At 43.4% G+C, this 20,892-nt stretch overlaps 1 protein-coding gene across 1 annotated transcript; it reads left to right on the forward strand.

Moving 5' to 3' along the window:
• Positions 1 to 262: 262 nt before the first annotated feature.
• LOC133887605 (uncharacterized) lies at positions 263 to 1,425 on the forward strand. The gene is made up of 3 exons (XM_062327552.1): positions 263 to 495; positions 584 to 659; positions 737 to 1,425. Exons 1-3 carry the CDS (start codon positions 361 to 363, stop codon positions 1,108 to 1,110), a joined length of 585 nt encoding a protein of 194 aa, XP_062183536.1. The 5' UTR covers positions 263 to 360; the 3' UTR covers positions 1,111 to 1,425.
• Positions 1,426 to 20,892: the final 19,467 nt, after the last annotated feature.

Genomic DNA, 20,892 nt, shown 5'->3' on the forward strand with positions numbered 1-20,892 from the left:
GGGCAAGCAAACAACGTGTAGACGAAGCGGTTTTGATGATGGATTCATAATGTTTATCCCTTCGATACCCTGTATATTCTTCACCCCAACTAACATGTGTACCAGCAAAAACCGACCAGACCTGACGAGAAAAGGTTGTGCAATCTCCAAGCAAATAAATTGGCTAACCACTGTGCAGCTATCAGTTGCAACCTCCTGCGGTTAGAAAGAGGATTATAGTAGTATAAATTACCTCGACAAGCTTATACACTTGCGGAGCACAAGTGTGTATATATAGTATATTCGTACGACCAGGTCCAAGCCAATGGTACGGTGGCAGTTGCTGTATTGCCGAGTTGACTTCCAGAGTTGCCACCTTATATGAAGAGCCTAGGATTGGACAAGAATCCTGCAGAACTTCCAGTTCCAGTCCAGCAGCAGAATCTCCTTTCCCAGAGACACAAAACTAAGAGTCTGCATCGAAACCAGGGGTGTCATCAGCTCACAATGTCCAAGGTCCGTGATCATGCTTTTGTTTCTGCAAATTACTTCTGATCATGAACCATCTGTTCTGAGTGTTTGTGTTGTCGCTTACCTATTGCAGAAGACGGTGGTCAGAGCTGATCTCATCGGCAAGAAATGCACGAGTGAGATCCTGGCAGCTGTTGCCACGATCCAAGGTATCTATCTATCGAGCAATGTGTGCGTACGAACAAAATGGGCTAACACCATGCCGTGACTCGTGACCGTCCTCCAGGGATCAAGTCGATGGAAGTTGATCATGACAAGTGCACGCTGACGGTGGTCGGCGTCGTCGACCCGGTGTGTATCGCGCTGGCGCTCAAGAAGAAGTGCTTCGCCGCGACCATCGTCAGCGTGGAGGACGACAAGCCCAAGGAGGAGAAGAAGGACCCCTGCAAGGAGGCGTGCGAGAAGCTCTGCAAGGAGAAGTGCGACAAGGCCTGCTGCAAGGAGTGCAAGGAGAAGTGCGAGAAGGCGTGCATGGAGAAGTGCGAGAAGTTCTGCAAGGGGAAGTGCAAGTGGTGCGACAAGGGGTGCTCCTGCAGCAGCTGCACGACGAGGCCCGGCTGCTACTACACCCCCTATGCCATGCCTAGCTGCTACTGCTAAGACTGCAGGCTTGTGGCCTATGGCGGTTACTGCTAGAAGAGCGATCACCAGCGGGAGAATGCACCATCCAGTAGGGGGTCTGCAGACTCTACGGGAGTGCAGTATATTGTTGTGACTTTGCTTATGAATTTCACCATGAATTTTTTTTCATTGTTAACGGTTTCCTTTTTCTTTTGTTACTATGCACATGTTCTTTTGTTACGTTGGGGGCAGAGTATTTCTGCACTTTTGTTGTGGTGATTGTTGTTGTTGTACAGTTGTGCTGTGTTCTTTTCTTTAGTCTGTAAAGATAACTGGATACCATGGTTACTCATATTTGGCTCTTCAACTGGTGTGGTACGATGAATCAGAATTTTTTTAAAAATATTATTTTTTTACAGAAATTTTAAAAATATTGCACAAATTTGAAAAATTACAAAAAACCCCACTGTTGTGAGTTCATTGTGCAAAATTATTGAACTCGCGAAAACTAGATTTTCGTAGGTTGGTGAAGTGAAAATAGGAATTTTCAAAATTTGGAAGCGCGAAAACATTTTCGCGGGACGATTGTGTGAAAACCTCAATATTTTCGCAGTACGGTTGTGTGAAAACAGTTTCACACAACGATTGTGCGAAAAGTACATTCCGCTGTTCTCTCATACACTCTCGCCTCTTATCTTTGCTCTTGGTCGTCTCGTCGTCAAAAAAATCATTCGCTCGGTCAGCCGTTTCTAAGAGAAGAGAAGGGCGAAGGGAGAAGGAGGAAGAGGAAGAAGACAGAAGGAAGAAGAGAAGGAAAGATGAGGGAGAGGAGGAACAAAGGAGGGAGAAGGGGGAAGGACACGAGGAAGATTTCTATTTTAGTATTTTTTTTTAGTTTTTTTATTATTTAGGTTATGTACAAATTATAGATATTTAGTTATGTTATCATATAGATGTACAAATTAATTTGAGATATTAGTTCTAGTTTTTTTTAAGGTTTTATATAGTTTTTAGTCTGAGAATATTTTTTTGTTTGTTGTAAATTATGTCATGTTGTAGATATGTCAATGTCACACCCTGATTTTCAGATTTCTCAAATTTCTAAAATTTTTCAAGATTTGATTATAGGTTGAATAATTAGAGTAGGAAAAAGCCTATTTTCTAAATTCAAATTTGAGTTAAGTTATTAATTGTTTGAATGCATTCATGTGGTGGGCTTGTGGATACATTCCAAGAAATTTATTGATTATTTTCCTGTTAGTTTGATAATGGTGGTTCATGTGGTGGACTTGAGGATACGTTCTAAGAAAAGGTGTTAGGTTTTGTTAGTTATTTTCCTATTGGATAGTCTTTGCTCAAGTGTCACATATAAGGACCGATTCGTAGAGCGACAACCTAAGAAATATCATACCAAACACGAGGCCAATATGGGTAAGACTTAGCATATCATTTAGACACCTAGCTAGCATTCGTTGGAGTACCAAAACCTAATTGATGGACCATACTTCCCTCTGACGGCACACCACTGGCGTGTGTTAAGTGTCTTGCAAACACGGCAATAAGGATATCACGACTCGTGGCTAAAAGTTGAACAACCTCTGCAGAGTGTAAAACTATTAAAACAGCCGTGTCCTCGGTTATGGGAGACTTGCATCCTCACATGATTAGATGAGTTTGGTTTGGTCGTGGTTATGGTTTGCAAGATGGTTAGTTTTGGGTGAAGCCTAACGGTTGGATTAATTGGGATATATTCACTTAACAATGGTTTAATGCTTTTAAAGTTTAATTGTTTTCTTTACTCGTATTTACGTAAATATACCTTGTGTTAGCCTATTCTTGATATAAGACTGCATATCATTATTCTCCTGTATACTTGCTGAGCGCATCATGTGCTCACACTTGCTATTTTCACAATGCCATGCGACATGTACGGTGATGTTCAGTAAGTGAAGATGCTGAAGACTATCAAGACGCGGTTGTGACATTCTAGGCACGTGTCTCGGCCGGTTGACTGTGGTGTTGTTGGGCACCAGTGCTTCTGTTCCGCTGCAGATATCTACATAGAAGATAATATATGTCAATTGTTGTAAGAGTTAACGTTTATTTAATAAAAGTATTACTTTTGTTACTTCACATGTGACGTCCTTATGTGTGCTGAACATCCTGGGCACATATAAACCGTATCTGGTTTTGTCCGTTAAAACCGGGTCTGACAGTCAAACGCTATAAGTCTTAGAGTAAATATTTTTAAGTAACATTTACGTAAGCTTCAATTATATATTAGGGGGAAAATAATTTAGGTTATGCTAGTTTAATATGTAAGTAAGATTAGTGATTAGAAATATTAATTATAGGTTATATTTAGGTTTACACATTGAAAAATATTAATTGTAGGCTTAATACGTATGTAAGACTAGGGATTAGAAAGATTAATTAGAGGTTACATTTTAGGTTACCAAGATTTAATTATGGTACATAAATTATGGTTTGAAAATTTTTAATTTGAGTTTTTCTTTGTTTGATTAGTAATCGTAAGTTGATAATTTGTTTGATATATTTTTTACGTTGTAGTTATGTCAAATCCTATAAGGCTTAGAGTTTTCTATGGAAATAGTTAAATCCGAAATGGTCCTTCTGGTGTTGATTTGAGTAATTTTTTGTTTACCATCCATGAGCACTCAAACACTGAGGGTACTAGGATGAAGGAGATGATAATGTGGTTCACCCGATATTTTCAGTTAGATCCTGATATTTATTATGTTACTGTACAATGCATGTGGACTCGTACTATGGATCCAGTTTTTTGGGAGTTAAAGCCAGTGTATCGAACGGAAAAGTGGTTAAAATGGTTGGAATGGTGTGGGCGGCGTGGGGTTGAGTACACCATGCTGGTGCAAGCAAGTACAAAAGATGTGGATCAGTTCACCAGATCGTGCTAGTGGTATGTCATTGTTCCAAAGATGATTTCATAGTCAGCAGGAGGCGATGCAAGGATGACTGTCGCAGACTCGAAGTGGTCATAGAAGCCAGTGTCAGAGAATCCAACACGGATACACACTTGAGACATGATCGATCCTAAAAAATAGATGAGGGCTCCTACTTGGCGCGCCAACTATCGAAGATTAGTTCGCAACAATATATCCGTAATTAAACTGGGATACCTTCAAGATCAAGGATCGAGTAGGAAACAAAACACACGATGTATACAAGTCCGGGCCCTCAGTACGATGTAATACCCTACGTCCTGTGTGGATAATGTTGTATATGGATTATCTTGAGGACAATCAAGGTGGCTAAACTTGTTACCATGGAGTAGATCGGATCTAAACTAATATAGGGTTGATGTCGCCGAGTATCTCCAAAGCTAGGGTCTGGGTGCTTGCGTCGAGTTGTGTTGGCGTTGATCTATCGTGAGTTGTTCTCCGTCCCCTATTGAGGGGTTTGGGTTCCCACCTTATATAGGGGTTCTGGCGCTACCCTGGATCCGCCGTAGTCGATAAGAAGTCTTTTATCTTGTTAGTCAAGGCAAGACAGTCGAATCCAGCTTGGATACTAGTCGTACTCGAGTCGGTTAACCTGATCAAGACCTTCCTATTACAGGTTTCATGATCTCCAAGTATATCAGGTCCCACAGATTCGGAAACGTAATATCTGGAGTTGTCAATCAGGTGTACGATGTACCCTATCCGTGTATAGTGTACTCCTTATGTGCATATACCCTATAGTTAGATATTCAATAGTGAGGATGATTTGGATCCGATGTCCTTCCAGTAGGATGAAAGGATGATTGATCACATGTTTGGTGGTTCCATATCCTATGAGTCTAAACGACAGTACAAGACGGTGGCTCAAGAAGTCCTAGCTACCATATCTAAAGGTCGTCAGGCCGTTAAGTGGTCAGACACTGAAATCTCCTTCAGCCAAGAAGATTGCCCTAATAACATCGTACGACCAGGATGTTTCTTGATAGTGATCGAGCCTATGATAAATAATTGTAGGGTTACCCAAGTCCTTATTGATGGAGGGACTTTCCTGAACATCCTCTTCTATAACACATTCGAAGATATGCAGATCTCTCAGTCTTCCATCAAGCCTTCCATGGTATAGTACCTAGATCTTCGGCCACTCCCATCGGCGAGATATCGCTACCCGTTACCTTCGGAAAGCATGACAATTTTCAGACAACAAATTCTATTCGATGTGGTCAACTTCGAGATGGCATACAATGCCATCTTAGCAAGACGTACTCTTGCCAAATTCATGGCAGCCATGCATTACCCTTATCAGTGCGTGAAGATCTTGAGACCCGAGGGATTCATCACCGTCCGGGGTTGTCCCAAAGTTAGTCACTGTTGTGACAAGCGGAATCTCAACATGATAGCTCAACATCAACCAAGCGAGGAACCCAATAGCTCAATGATCAATGTAGATAACAAGCCTTAGTCGTAACCATGATCACAGTGCTTTGCGATGCAAACCTAGAAACCTCGGGGGCTCAACTGCACAACTGGCTCAGAATCCATGAAAAAGCGCCTACACTATCTGGAAGCAATAAGGGTCATTGCTTATCGACTTAATCTAGTATGTATCATTTAGGTTTAAGACAATAGGTCTACATAGCATGTTGCTCATCAATAAACTTTGTAAGTTTTAAGTGTAAATCCTAAGAATACTTTCTCGTAATAATAAAGATCATATTGCCTATAAAGTCGTTCGACTTCATTTTCTGCCTTACAGAGTTAGTCATTGTTGTGACAAGCGGAGTCTCAACATGGTAGTTCAACACCAACTAAGCGAGGAACCCAATAGCTCAAGAATCAATGTAGATAACAAGACTTAGTCGTAACCATGATCACAGCGCCTTGATATGCAAACCTAGAAACCTCGGGGGCTCAGCTCCACAACTAGCTTGGAACCCATGAAAAAGCGCCTACGCTACCCAGAGGCAATAAGGGTCATTGCTTATCGGCTTAATCTAGTCTGTATCGTTTAGATTTAAGACAATAGGTCTACATAGCTTGTTGCTCATCAATAAACTCTGTAAGTTTTAAGTGTAAATCCTAAGAATACTTTCTCGTGATAATAAAGATCATATTTCCTATAAAGTCGATCGACTTTATTTTTCTACCTTACTTGTCTTTTCGTGCATCTTCATGCCTGACAAACGGGGTAAGCCTCTTCTTAAATCCTTCATCACAAATGTGCACCAGGGTGGCGAAAAGTTTGTCTCGACCTGAGGGCAATGATTTACCTTTTCCTTAAAGATATTTTTACTATTTGGACTACCTACTCGGAATCTCTATTTCCGAGTAGACAGTCGAGGCCTTATTAAGTGCTAGGTGCTGGAAACCAAAAATGATATATTGTGTACCCTTTGAAAGTATATTCTAACGACAAGAAAAGGATCATTGCATTGCGAACTTGGGGTTACAAAAAGGCTGCTTATCACATTCCACATGTGACTAGGGGCTACGACGCCTCCCACTCAAGCGGACCATAGGCCAGTCATAATAAGTGCTCTGATTAGTTATCAACACGTCCTGAACTAATCGAAGGAAAAAGGCAAAAAGAAAATCATGATATGCTATCAAACGAGTATAGCACGAGGTACTCCCATTAAGCATGGAAAACTTTTAAAGTTCCTGACTAAAAATAACAAAATCTACCAAGTGTTTTTATGAATTGCAGGGTAAAAGTAAAAGAACTACGCCGAGGGCAAAAAATCCATCACGTCCATGAAGACCTTGGTTGTCATGGTCACCTCCTCAACCTTGCCAGTCGATGATTCTTCTGACTCATCCTAGAAACCTTCTAGTAGAAGTTGGTGTTAAATTCTGGTTGGTGGGTCTTCAGGATAGCCAACGCATAGGCGAGTACCAGCTTTGCACTCTATCGAGACTAGCTCGAAAGGTGTTCGGTGACCGTCTCTCGGAACCCACCGAATGCCTCAGCAAGATTGGTGGCCCGTATAGCGAGCCCTGGAGCATCCTCTACGCTAATAACCTCTGTTCGGACAGTGAGCCCTTGAGCGTTGCGACAAGTTGATGGCGAACAGCGGACATCTGGGCCCCTTCCTTGGCAATAGCTTCTTGGGTCATGGAGACTTCTGCAGGGCGACATGTTCAGAAGACAAGATGAATAAGCAGCCAGATGGGATACCAGAAGTTCACTCTCCATCCGGTCCTCTAGAGCAGCATCCGCCTTCTCCTTCTCGGCCGTCACCTGAGAGAGCTACTCAGATGCTAGCCTTATTGGGATCACAACGAGTCTTGTTCAAGCGATGCCTGGCGAACTACAAAGAACATCAAAGGTCAGTACCAGCTATTCATAGATTAAATTGCTAACCTACAGGTAGACTCTTACCATAAAGAAGGTAATGAAAACTAAGTCCGACTACTGGCCTATCCTCCCTTCGATCATGTCCCCCTAGGTTGCATCCAACAAAGTCTCGTACCTCCTCCGTGGAAGGGTAGCAACGACCTCAGGGCTGTCCACCTCCAATTCCTGACTGGTGGCCACCAATGCTGGGGGCTCACCATGCTTACTTCCATCTACTTAAGAGGAGGGAGGGGTTGGAGGTTGGGTAAGTCATGGCTTGGGTACTATCAGCAGTATTCCGGTTGGCCTACGAGAAAGACGAATCCAAACCATGCATTCCATCAAGCATACGAAATAATTTTCAACATACCTGAGCCATTTCCTAGTCATCGAAGGTTTCACCAGCTGGGTAAAGGGAACATCGCCCGGTATACTCACTAGGACCCCTTCCTGGGCCGAAGGCTAAAACATACTCAATAAAATAAAGAACAGGCACGACTGCAAAAGATCTGGGTAAATGCTCAACTTACCAAGGTCAAGGCCACTGCTGAAATTGGCACTGGGTTGACAAGAGCAAAAGGATCAGGAGCGGCTGATGTTGGAATCCTAACACCACATGCCGTTGAATCTTATTCCTGCGAAGTCATCATCCTCCAACACCATGCCATTGTCGAAGGATGTGATTAGCATTGCGCTGACCCCACTCTTGCTTAGACCCTTGCTCCCCGTGATAAGAACATCATCCGGGTCTAGAGCTGGGGCTCCCACGTTTTCTACCTCTGGATCGGGTCCTCCGCATCCGAGAAGCCGTCTATGTCGGCAATAGCTATCACTACAAGTATGACTACTCAAAAAGAAAAACAAGAATCAAGAAGGTTTTGTGGTACTTACCAACATGATTCTTGCCCAAGCCTCGGAGTTCATCTCCATGATGGGAATCGTGACATTCTTGTGACTGGAAGAAGGGATGACTTCAAAAGGACCCTGACCTTTTTGTCTGTAGCCTCTGGTGAATACACTACAAGAAGAAGTAATAGTCAATGAGAACAGATCTTGAAAATCCCTTACATATGGCTATTCGGGATCATGAAGTACCTATCTCACCATTTCGGGCTGGATCCAATCCGGCTAGAAACTATCCTTCAATATGCATGCTGTCCAAAATGATATCCTATGCTAGGGTTTACTAGTTTTGACTTGATATTTTCCTTGTCGCCATTGATGTATCATGTTAAGAAGATGGGTAGATCATGCTAGCGCTGTCCGGGTGGGGAAAAATGGTTAATGAACTATGTAACACTGTCCGGGAGGAAAAATGGTAATTCTTTTTGTAGCAACATGGTATAGGTCTTCCCCAACAGAATGGATGGATTGTGGTGCTGCCTATGGCAAGTTTGTGTATGTATCTGTATGGGGTCCTAAGGACCGGTTCTTGGACATGTAACCAAGTTATATCCGTACAACCATGAGGCCTATATGGGTACGGCCTGGCCAAATAATTAGCGACCACCGATTCTGTGGGCATCATTGGACGAGTATGTGGCACAAGAGGGGGCTTCTGCAGCGACTCCATCGACTGTTAGCGGTGAAACCTTAGTGGGTGCCTACAAATCAGCGGGAGTTTTGTAAAGGCCTTGTAGTGAGACCCCGGCTCCTTACCCCGGAAGTATGGAGTAGCAAGGGAACCACGACTCGTGGATCTGTGCAAACTCTGCAGAGTATCAAACTGGTCGATCAGCCGTGCTCACGGTCAAGAGCGAGCTTGGACTTCTTCAAGATTAGTTGGATCTGGGTTTTGGTATGGTTGGTCGGGTAGCCAGGTAATGGGATTATCTGGTGAGCTTTGGGTAACCGGATATGGGATATCCGGTGAGTCAAATCCTTTGGTTGTAGCAAGTGTCTTCACACTTAGTAAACAGAATGCCTGTTGTTGGAGGTATAGGTTAAGTCATAGTTTTAGTTGCTTAGTGCTAATAACCCCTGTCAAGCCTTTTTCCTGTCTCAATCCTCATACCATACTTTCCCCTGCACTTGCGGAGTACAACCTTTTGTACTCACCCTTGTTATTCTCCACCCTGCATTCTTCCGCCAATCAGAAGCTGTCTTTGAAGCTGGTGCCTTCGACAACGACGACTTCGATCCTGAGCTGCTGTTCTAGGCTGTGGAGCCCCCGGTCGACGTCTTCGCCTGTGGAAGCTGGAGCCGCTGGCGCTGAAGACCCCCCCCCCTCTTGTCTCCCGCTGTGTTTTCTTTTAGACCCTCGGGTCATTTTGTATTAAGGTTAAGTACGATGTAATATTTTGCACTGTGATGATAACACTAATGATGTAAGCGCATGTATGGAAGTTGTTCCTGGCATACATGTGTTGTGCCTGGTTTTGTCTGCTTTAAAAACCGGGTGTTACAATAAAATAAAGAACAGGCACGACTGCAAAAGATCTGGGTAAATGCTCAACTTACCAAGGTCAAGGCCACTGCTGAAATTGGCACTGGGTTGACAAGAGCAAAAGGATCAGGAGCGGCTGATGTTGGAATCCTAACACCACATGCCGTTGAATCTTATTCCTGCAAAGTCATCATCCTCCAACACCATGCCGTTGTCGAAGGATGTGATTAGCATTGCGCTGACCCCACTCTTGCTTAGACCCTTGCTCCCCGTGATAAGAACATCATCCGGGTCTAGAGCTGGGGCTCCCACGTTCTCTACCTCTGGATCGGGTCCTCCGCATCCGGGAAGCCGTCTATGTCGGCAATAGCTATCACTACAAGTATGACTACTCAAAAAGAAAAACAAGAATCGTGACATTCTTGTGACTGGAAGAAGGGATGACTTCAAAAGGACCCTGACCTTTTTGTCTGTAGCCTCTGGTGAATACACTACAAGAAGAAGTAATAGTCAAAGAGAACAGATCTTGAAAATCCCTTACATATGGCTATTCGGGATCATGAAGTACCTATCTCACCATTTTGGGCCGGATCCAATCCGGCTAGAAACTACCAAGCCCCGGTAATCCTCGACTTCAGAGGATTAAGCCAACGCTTGATGGAATCCTTGCCGATGTCATACACCATCAGGTTCCTCTCGTTAAGGTGTAGGATCTCCCCGATAAAGTTCTAGCGAAGGGTGGTCATCACTAGCTCATGGGTCCAGGCGGGCCTCGACAATAGTGGGGGTGACAAGCCTCGATAAGGAACCCTCTTCAGGCTAGGTTGGAATAGAACCACTTATTATGCCAACCAAATTAGGAGGACTTGGTGGCAAAGTTGATGTACTCTGCCAACTTACCTTCTTGGAGCCAGTGCCACCGATGACCTTGTTTTGGAGCCTCTTCAAGATGTACAAGTACCTAAAGAGATTGAAGGATGGAAGAAAGCCGAGAAATGCATTGCATATATGCACGAAGACGCTCAGCATGATAATGGAATTAGGATTAAGGTGGATGAGCTTCAAGCCATAGAAAGCCAGCACCTCGAGGAAGAAGCCGGAGGGAGAGAAGTAGAAGCCGCAGTGGAAGAAGTCAAGGAAGGCCATCGAGTTGTGGGTATCCAGGCTCGGGATCGTCTGCCCTGTCACCAAAACGTGCAGGGAATGAAAACCTAGGAGGAGTCACATCCTTGCTCTCAGCCTTCTCTAAAGCCTCCACCATAATCTCTGATTCTGGCCATTCTAGGATCGCACTCGCCATCTCTTCGGTGAAGGAGCTGTCTTACTCAATCTTTTTCTTGCCCATGGCAATGGAGAGATTGAGGGAAGAGGGTTTTTTGGGGGGTTTTTGGAGCAGGGGCTCAAGGAGAATGATGAGTGTGACAAAAAGAAGATGATGATGGAAGAATAGACATAGAGTGGAGGGTCCCGAAAATAGCGTTTCAACTGACAACATGACATGATTCATAGTCATGATCTTCCGCTTTATCGTCACATCGCATTTAATGCCCGGTGCATGCAGGGCAGTTGGCATTGTGCCCCAAGGAGTCAAGCTCCTCACGCTACTACCGTAATCATGATATTATGCTAGGAAAAGATTCTCATAACTACTCAAAATCTGCATGGTGACGTTTCAACTTCTGAAATTAGCCAGTGATAAACTTTTTCCTTCCAAAAAGGCGAAGCTAATAGAAAACCTACACGGATGGAGCACCTCCTTGAGAACTCTCTTGAGAACTTGAAGGCGTTTGGAATCCCGAGTAGGTGATATGAGAACCCAGCAAGTTTGGTTAGATGGCTCACCCTAATAAAAATCCAAGTCTACTCGATGATACGGTGAGACAAAAAGCTTATCTTTGTTGGTTATGTACTTGAACTAGCGAAGGCTCATTTCACGTACTGATGGGAGGCTTGACGATGAATAATGGATGTTAAAATATCCGGTACCCTAGGGTCTCCCATAATTCTCGGGGCATATATTTATCTCTGGGAAGGGGATCCTAGGAAGAAAAGAAACTACCCACAGATACCCAAGGCGTCCCATAATCGGAAAAGTCTATCTCCAAGAATAGGAAGGAGGAGTCCAAAGGACGTACGACACCACCATATATATACAGAGCCAAGGGACCCTGCGGAGGATGATACAAGCAATACAAGCCGAAACAAGTCATTAGAATCCAAGGAGAAAGTTGCTGACTAGGTTTAAATCCATTTAGTCTAGTTACACCCCCTTTTGTAATATGCTTGTCAAAGATTAGTTCCTGACAATATATTCATAATTGAACTAGGGTACCTTCAAGATCAGGGATCAAGTAGGAAACAAAACACACGATGTATATAGATTTGGGCCGCCGAAGAGGAGTAATACCCTATGTCCTGTGTAGATGATATTGTATATATATTATCTCGAGTACAGTCAAGGTGGCTAAGCCTATTATAATGGAGTAGATCGGATCTAATCTAATTTGGAGTTGAAGTTGATGAGTATCCCCAAAGCTAGGGTCTTAGTGCTTGCATTGAGTTGTGTAGGCTTTGATATGTCATTAGTTTCCTTTGGGGATCAGGGTCCCTGCCTTATAAAGGGGTCCTAGCGCCGCCTTAGTCCCAATCGTAGTCGATAAGGAGTTCTTCGTCTTGTCGGTCATGGCACGATAGTCAAATCCAGCTTAATACTAATCATGCTCAAGTAGGTTAATCCAATCGAGCCCTTCCTAGTATAGGTATATGTGATCTCCGAGTATATTAGGTCCCATAGAATTCAGATCCACAATATTGGAGGTGTCCATCAGGTATATGGTATAACTTATCCATGTATAATACACTCCTTATGCACATATACCCTATAGTTAGATATTTGATAGTAGCCCCCCAACACTACTCAACAGATAGGATTTCCACAAGCGCCTACTCGAGTACTACCAAGTCTAAGCCTGGTCAAGTAAGGTAGATCAAGCTTGTAGTTGAAGGAATTGAGTAAAGGATTTCCTCTTCCGAATCAACTATAAGCGCTATTGGGTCGAGCGCCCTACCGTTGTCCACACTCGAAACTCAAGAAAGCTTGAAAATTCAACTTCTCAACATCCGTCTCTGGGTAGAGTTAAAAAGAAATTTCTAATATTTGAACCTTGCATTTACTGCACTCAAATGGGCGTGCAAAGATTTTGCACGATGCCATCACCCCGTCTTTCACTCAGAGTGAGGTGCCATAGTAATGGGAGTAGTTACCAAAGAAAATGTTGAGTGCTAGGCGTTATATTCATACGAACCTGGACTGTAGCTATTCTTCATCCTCTCACCATAGCCTCCTGCTTCAAGGTTTCACCTTTTTTTGCCTAAGCATGTGCCGCCACATAGCAATCTTGCTCCATGGCCTCCAGCTCTTCTACAAACACCACTGCTCCTTCCTCGCCTGAGAAAGAAACCAACTTGAAGGCCGCCAATGCCTCCTTCGAGCAGTTGGATGAGATGAGGCTCTTGACCCATGCCTGGGCGATCTCAATGATGCAAGAATCAAAACTCCAGGAACTCCAAGAATCAGGTGAGGAATTCCCATCCTGCCAGTTTGATCATGAGATTGTGGTTTTTTACTCCTTTTTCCACTACGGTTTTATCACTTTCAAAACTGAAGGAACATACCCTCGATCACATGAACCAAGCAGCCTCCATAAGCACCGAGACAATGCTTGGTCTTCTCAAAAGCTACAACCCCAACCTCAACACATCAGTAGTGATGGAGGGGTTTGGATGTTCAGCAGAAGAAGTAGCAAAAATGATTGAAGATGTTAAGCCCTTGGTTCCCAAGTCGTTGAATCTCTGGCACTTGAGCTACCAGACGATGAGAACAAAAGTATTCCTTCTCGCAAGTTTTCTGTGGTTTCCAGCTTGAAACATTTGAAACTTACTCCGTGGGTTGGGGATATATGTAAACATTACTATTATTTTGCTTGTTTAGTATGCTCTTACCATTATCCCCTTGTTGATGAAATAGAGTCGGCATAAGTAGATGCAAAAACCGAATAGTACATGCTAAAACCATCCTTGAAACCTACTTATGAGATATCCATCGATACCTGAAAGCTCAATTGAACATTTTATTAAATGCATTGGACCTCAAGTGACCACTCGAAGTATCCTCAATAACATGAAAAAGACTAGTATAAAACTAGAAAGAGAAGAAAAACACAATGATTTTTGCAAACTTTTAGCCAACTTGCCTATTTGACTAGCGTGCGAACATGGACTCGATGTAGAACACACATGAGACCGACTAGAACTTCAAAACCTTATTGGTCGTTAAGTGTGAGGTGTCAGACAATCTATTGTGATGTTATGCCTTATGAGGTATAGTTTTTCGTCATCGACCCAACACATGCATCTATTGATTCTATCCAATGCAGTCGACACAAAGCTAGATAAACTTTATAAAAATTTGTATTTACAGAACATGGTATTACTATGTAACCCCCATCTCTCTGGTCGAGAAGGAGATTTCCCAAACGGAGAGTAAGAAAGAACATACATGTACCATCAAAAGTATATGGCGTAGCCTCGACTCTGTACTCATTGACTGAATCAAGTGGAGAGTAAAGCCGCAGCATTGAAAGTATGCAATGTAGCCCCCGACTCTTTATTTGATGTGATAATCAAAACAGAGAGTAGAGCTGTAGCATCGAAAGATACTTGACGTGGCCCCTGACTCTTCACTCATTAATTGAGTTCGAGTAGAAAGTAGAGCTTTAGTGCTGACATTAAACAATGTAGCTCTTGGCTCTCTGGTTTGCGTGATAACTAAACAGAGAGGGAAGGATAGCATCAAAATTATGCGATATAGCCCCCGATTCTTTGCTCGATAACTGGATCGAGTGGAGACTAGAGCGTAAGCATCGACTCATTATGCTCGAAGGTATAAACCTTCGAGTGTATGGTTGTGGTTATGTTATGGTCATCGAGTGAATTTGAACAATCAGGTAGGTGAAACTTAAAACCCACTCCTGTTCATGCTTGTTTTCACCACAACCTCTTATTTAATGTATCGTAATGACACATCATCCCTCTGCCCAAAGATTAGACATGCCATAATGCCTTGGCAACGTCTCGGCCTCCACCCGATGTGTCAGCCTTGAACTGTCGTGCACCTAAGGTGGCCTCGGAAATTCAATCATCGTTATTAGATCTTGACAGCTCCAAACCTTTCTGTTTGACCTATTTTTGTGGCTATAAATAGGGGGAACCCGAAGCCGTTTGTTTTCCAATCTACTTTTGCTCTTCCCTGCACATTTCTCAGTATGATTCGTAGAACTTGAAACCATGGCCTCCACTCCACCGTCGTCTCCCGAGCAATATCTAGAAATCAAAGAAGTTGGATCTCTCACTGCCAAAGCCTCTTGCCATTGTTCTGCCAAGAGTCATCATTGTTTCCTCCGATGAAGAGGAATCGAGTGAGAGGTATGGGACGAGAGTGAAAAAAAAAGTCCGTTGGAGGTCAACGACCCTTCACCTAGCACCTCCGGCGCTCCCTCGACCGTGACATCGCGGAGCGAATGGCGCAGGAGTCAATGACACGTGCCGCACAAGGAGGGCATGAGGATGGTGGTGATCTTGATGAGATCATCGACCAGGTTGCCAAGGAGGTCTTCGACGATGGAGCCCCCTACCTCCGATGGTGAAGAAAGCACAGTTCTCTTCTACATTCTCAACCGCCAGATCGACTTTATGTCCCACGGATGGTCACTCGGCATCACCGGTGTCGGTCAACTGCTCTAGCAGGGTCTTCGCCTCGGCCACTCTCCCTGGCCCTTATGTTGGTTAGTGACCGATTCCCGGGGTGATCAGCTACCACCCCTAGGAGGAGAAAAAGAGGTTCCTCAATTCGTTCGAGGGCGAGTAGGGGTCCACATACTCCTGAACTCTTGGAGGTGGTGGACCTTCACTATTTGCAAGAACTACGCGATTGTTTCTATCAACTTTGCACTAGCTATGCAGGTCAAAATGAAAAATATGTAATAGGGGTAGTCAGTCAGATCAAAATGTAATCGATTACCTTTAACATACCTTGTCTATGAATGAAATTGGTCAGAGTTGATCGATGTCCCATGAGTTTTTGAGTTCTTCACTGTTTGAAGTAGATAGTTGTATTGATCCAGGTCGAGTGACTTTGACTACTATATAGGGTCTTTCCCACTTAGGTGATAACTTATGGCGCTCAGCCTATTTCTGCACCTTTCGTAAAACAAGATCTCCAACAATGAGTCTCCTAGGTTGGATTTTTTTAACTGTGGTATCTACACAACCCTTGTTGATACTTATATGCTCGAATGGACACTCGATCATGGTACTCCTCGAGTAGATTGATATCGTCCACTCGTAACTGCTCTTGCGCCTCATACAAGTAACTTACACTCATGGCGACCTAAATTACAATTCAATCGGAAGCACTGCTTCTGCTCCATAGACTGAAAAGAAAGGAGTTTCACTTGTGGCTCTGTTAGTTGAGGTACGAACGACCTATAGTACTGAGGGAAGTTCCTTCACCCATCGTTTTGAGTAAGCTTTCAGTCTGTCAAAAACCTGAGTTTTGATACCCTGCAAGACTATACCATTGGCACGCTCAACCTGGCCATTACTTTGAGGGTGAGCTACTGAAGTGAAACAAGTTATGATGCCAAAATCTTCGTAGAATGCAATAAAGGTCCCACTTCTAAATTGGCCACCGTTGTCTGTAATTATCTGACACAGAATGTTGTATCGAGTAATTATGCTCCTCATAGACTTCTTAGCCGCTTCCGTGGTTATTTTTCCCACGGGTTCAGCCTCGATCCACTTAGTGAATGTGCTGATAGCCACAAATAGAAATTTGAAACCACCTTGGACCCTTAGGAGTGGTCCCAAGACATCCAAGACTCAGACGGAGCATGCCAAGAAAGAGGAATTGTTTGTAGAGCTTTGGATGGTCGAGTGGTCTACGTTCCAAAAAATTGGTAGCTTTTGCACTTTTTCACCAGCTCGGAAGCATCCTAGAGGGTAGACGAGCAATAGAATCCCTGGCGGAAAACCTTTCCAACCAAGGTTTGGTAAGATGCATGATTACCACACATGCCTCCATGGATATCAAGCAATATCTTATTGCCCTCTTTCTGAGTGATGCACTTCATCAAGATTTTGTTATTCCCCTTTTGGAAGAGCTTGCCGTCTACCAAAGCATATAGCTTGGACTTATGAGAAATTTTCCCTGCGGACGCATCATCATCAGCGATTTCTCGACCTTTGAGATAGGCTCATAATGGAGTCATCAAAGTCGATTCGCATTCGGATAGTGCAGCTTTCGTGTCTAAAAATTCTGCCTCGCTAACCCGACCAGACTACTAGTCGAGTTGGGCAGCATCTGCACTCGAGGCTATCGAGATAGATGGTTCAAGGAGTTTCTCGATGAAGACTCCTATAGGTGTGGAAGAATGAGACAAAACGAGCATGGCTAGTTCATTGGTAGTGGAATTGTCACCTCTCTGGATGTGCATAACTTCTAGCCCTTCGAACTTTTGCTCGACCTTTTGTACATCGCTCAAATAAGCTGTCATGTTGTCGTCTAAGCATTGGTACTCCTTTGCACTTGGTTTATGACAAGCTGTGAGTCCTTTTTCACGAGTAGTCGCCTAATTCCAAGTGATATATCTATGTGGAACCCATTTACCAGTCCTTCATATCCGCGACATTGTTGGAAGCTTTAAATTCTACTTGAACAACGTACCCGAGTTTGTTGACCATTGGAGATTTTAGCACGATGACAGCCCCCTAGCCTTGAAGCATGAGCGATTCGTCAAAGAAAAGCATTCGGTGATCCTCGACCATATTTAGCTTTGTTTCCTCAACATTTGTCCATTCGGTGATGAATTCTACTAGTAGTTCCAACTTAATGCTTGTTTCTGGTGCGTAATCTACATCGAACTTGTTGAGCTCGACCGCCCATTGCGCGATTCTTCCAGTAGCCTCCCTATTGTGTATAACATCCTTCAGCAGATACGTTGTTACGACAGTGATCCTGTGCGCTTGGAAATAATGTCATAGTTTCTAGAAAGTCATCAAGACTGCATACAACAACTTCTGAACTTACGACTATCGTAGCTTCGCATCATGTAGGACTTCGCTTACGTAGTAAACCGGTTTCTGGATCTTAGCCTTCTTTTCAGGCCATTCTCGCTCGACCACTAGAACCGTGCTCACAACTTGTGGGGTGGCTACAATGTACAGAAAGAGCTCCTCTTTTTCGTTAGGTGGGGTCAGAATTAACGGAGATAATAAATACCTTTTTAAGTCTTGAAAAGCCTTCTCCACTTCTTCCGTCCACTCGAACCAATCATGTTTCTTCAGTAGCTTGAAGAAAGACATCCCTAATTCACCCATCTTGGAGATGAATCGACTAAGAGCCGTTATGCATCCTGTCAATTTTTGAACTTCTGTCACACCCGGTTTTAATGGACAAAATCAGATGCGGCTTATATGTGCCTTGGATGTTTAACACACTCAAGGATGTCATAAGTGAAGTAACAAAAGCAATACTTTTATAGAATAAATGTTTAACTCTTACAGTAATTGATATATAATATCTTATATGTATATATCTACAGCGAAACAGAAGCACTGGTGCCCAACAACACCACATGCAACCGACCGGGAGACACGCTCCTAGAACGTCACAACCTCATCTTGACAGTCTTCACCATCTTCACTCACTGAGCAGTATTGCACATGTCGTATGGCATAGGAAAAATAGCAAGTGTGAGCACATGACACGCTCAACAAGTATATAGAAAAATAATGATATGTAAGCTTACATCAATGATAAGCTAACTCAAAGGTTTATTTGCATAAATGCGTACAATAAAAGACAGTTAAGTAAAAGCATTAAATTAAATGAAGTTTAACCCAACTTCCCACCAACATCACCACTAAAGTCAAAATATTGCGCAAAATCTTCACCACACATACCATCCAGTACCATCGTAACCACATCTATGACCATAACCAAAACCATTCTACCACCAACTAATCATGTGGGGATCCAAGTCTCTCATGACCATGCAATTTTATAAAACAAAATAATTTAAAACATAGGACTAATATGATCAATAAGTACACTTGTCTTTTACCCAATGTAGCTCAGTGTTGTCGAAACCTTGGTCTTGAAGTTCATTGAACTGCTCCAGAATGTAGTCGACTAATCGTTGTAACTACTGACAAACAACACAAAGGAAAACACTAAGAACAACATACCAAACATCATTAAAATATTTTAAAAAATATTATGGTTGGATAGGTATGATTTTAGAAAATTTAGACGAAATAATTGCCTAAAATGGAATTAGGATGAAGAAGAGCATGCTTTCGAAAGACGAATTAGGTTGAAAACGAAAGACTGGTTTACTGGAGTTATCTTCCTATGGGAAAAGGCTTTACCGTGCAATCATTATGTTAGGCTTGACAACATCATTGCACAAGGTTAAATAAGTATAGGGCTAACTAGACTTCACTGACTAGGCTAAGGAGGATGATATGGTGCTGACTTGGCATGCCATGCAAGCATCATCTTGGATTAAAGAAGGGGTACGTTGAGGTCTAGTCTTGATCACCCACGATGGATAAAGAGGTTAGAGGTTGCATTTTTGGGTTAAGGATACTGCTGGTGAAATTGCATAGCGGCGGCAGCTCGAATTTCGTCGGAGATAGCGATCGGAAACGTAGCCACTGACATCAACTTTAGGCTTCGGTGGCGTTTCAATGAAACGAGGGAACCATCATGTAGAACATGGAAATGCTAACTCAAAGGTATGGTCAGTTTTGGAAGGGGTCGTCCAAGGTAGCAGCAAAACAATGATGACTGCTGCTAGGTTTGGTGGTGACCGCGATCAAGTGTAGCAACGAAGATGCACGCTTTCTCGAAGATTGGCTATGAAATTTGAGAAACTGTCTAGATAGAAATGTTCATAATTCCTAGGAACACAATTCTATAGCACAGATTTGGGCAGATTATCCCCTGAGAGGAAGATCGATCAGCGAAGATGAGATGATTGATTGCTTGGGAAATCTGCGGTTGGCGACCATGTTCCTGTCGTGTCGCTGCACAAATAGTGAAGACTCCTAGGGTTACGTTGAAGACTCCATGAGACACACCGTGACACAGATGGCACATCCATACGGCTTCTGAATTGACGGAGAACGCGAATGCAAATTCGGTGCGCATGCAGAACATGTCCAGACTGGGGCAACGGGCATGGTGGTTGAGTTCCTGGGGGCGTTGGTACTCTAATAGCTGATCTGGTTGGTGAAGGAGTGAAAAACATCCTGGGTCACGTGCTGGACAAAGGCTATGGTGATTCGACTTCTGGTCAGCCGGGAACTTCGATGCCAATCATCGATGGCATGGCTATCCGTAACGATGATGATCGTGGCGGCACAAATTGGGCTTTGGCCGGGGCTAGGGCTTTTCTAGGGACTTAGTATGATGGTAAAACAGGAATAATTGAGAAGAAAGAGGGGTCCTCACCTTGCTTTGACGGTCGAGGGAGATGCCAACGTAGCGCATCACGGGCAAAGGCAACACTAGAGAACGGCGGCGCATGGGCACGGCAGCAGCGATGGCTAGAGCTTGGGGGTGTGGAATAGGGGCAGGAGAGGGTGTGCAACTCCTATTTATAGGGCTAGGGGCGGCTGGATGAGGTGGAGTGCAAGCTGGACATGACTCGGGTTTGAGTTTGAGCCGGTTAGGATTTCCTTTTTCACAGCTCTATTCTGATGATGATATCTCCACCCTACAAACTCCAAATTAGATGTTTCTAGACTCTACCTTATATTACTCGAAAAGACCTACAACTTTGGTATTCATTAGAACTTCTGAAAATGACATCTTGATTTTCAAAAATATGTCACAAGATAAACTGTTTGAACTCAGACTTATCTGCGTAGCGCTGATTTTGGAGGCCATAACTCCAAACTCCATTATCCAAAAGTGGACTTAAATAGTTTCAATCGAAGCTCTCGATGAAACCTACAATTTTGGTATTTTCAAGATTTGTATTTGATGCTGT

The sequence above is a fragment of the Phragmites australis genome, chromosome 1 (genome assembly GCF_958298935.1).
Source record: "Phragmites australis chromosome 1, lpPhrAust1.1, whole genome shotgun sequence".
NCBI classification, from domain to species: Eukaryota; Viridiplantae; Streptophyta; class Magnoliopsida; order Poales; family Poaceae; genus Phragmites; species Phragmites australis.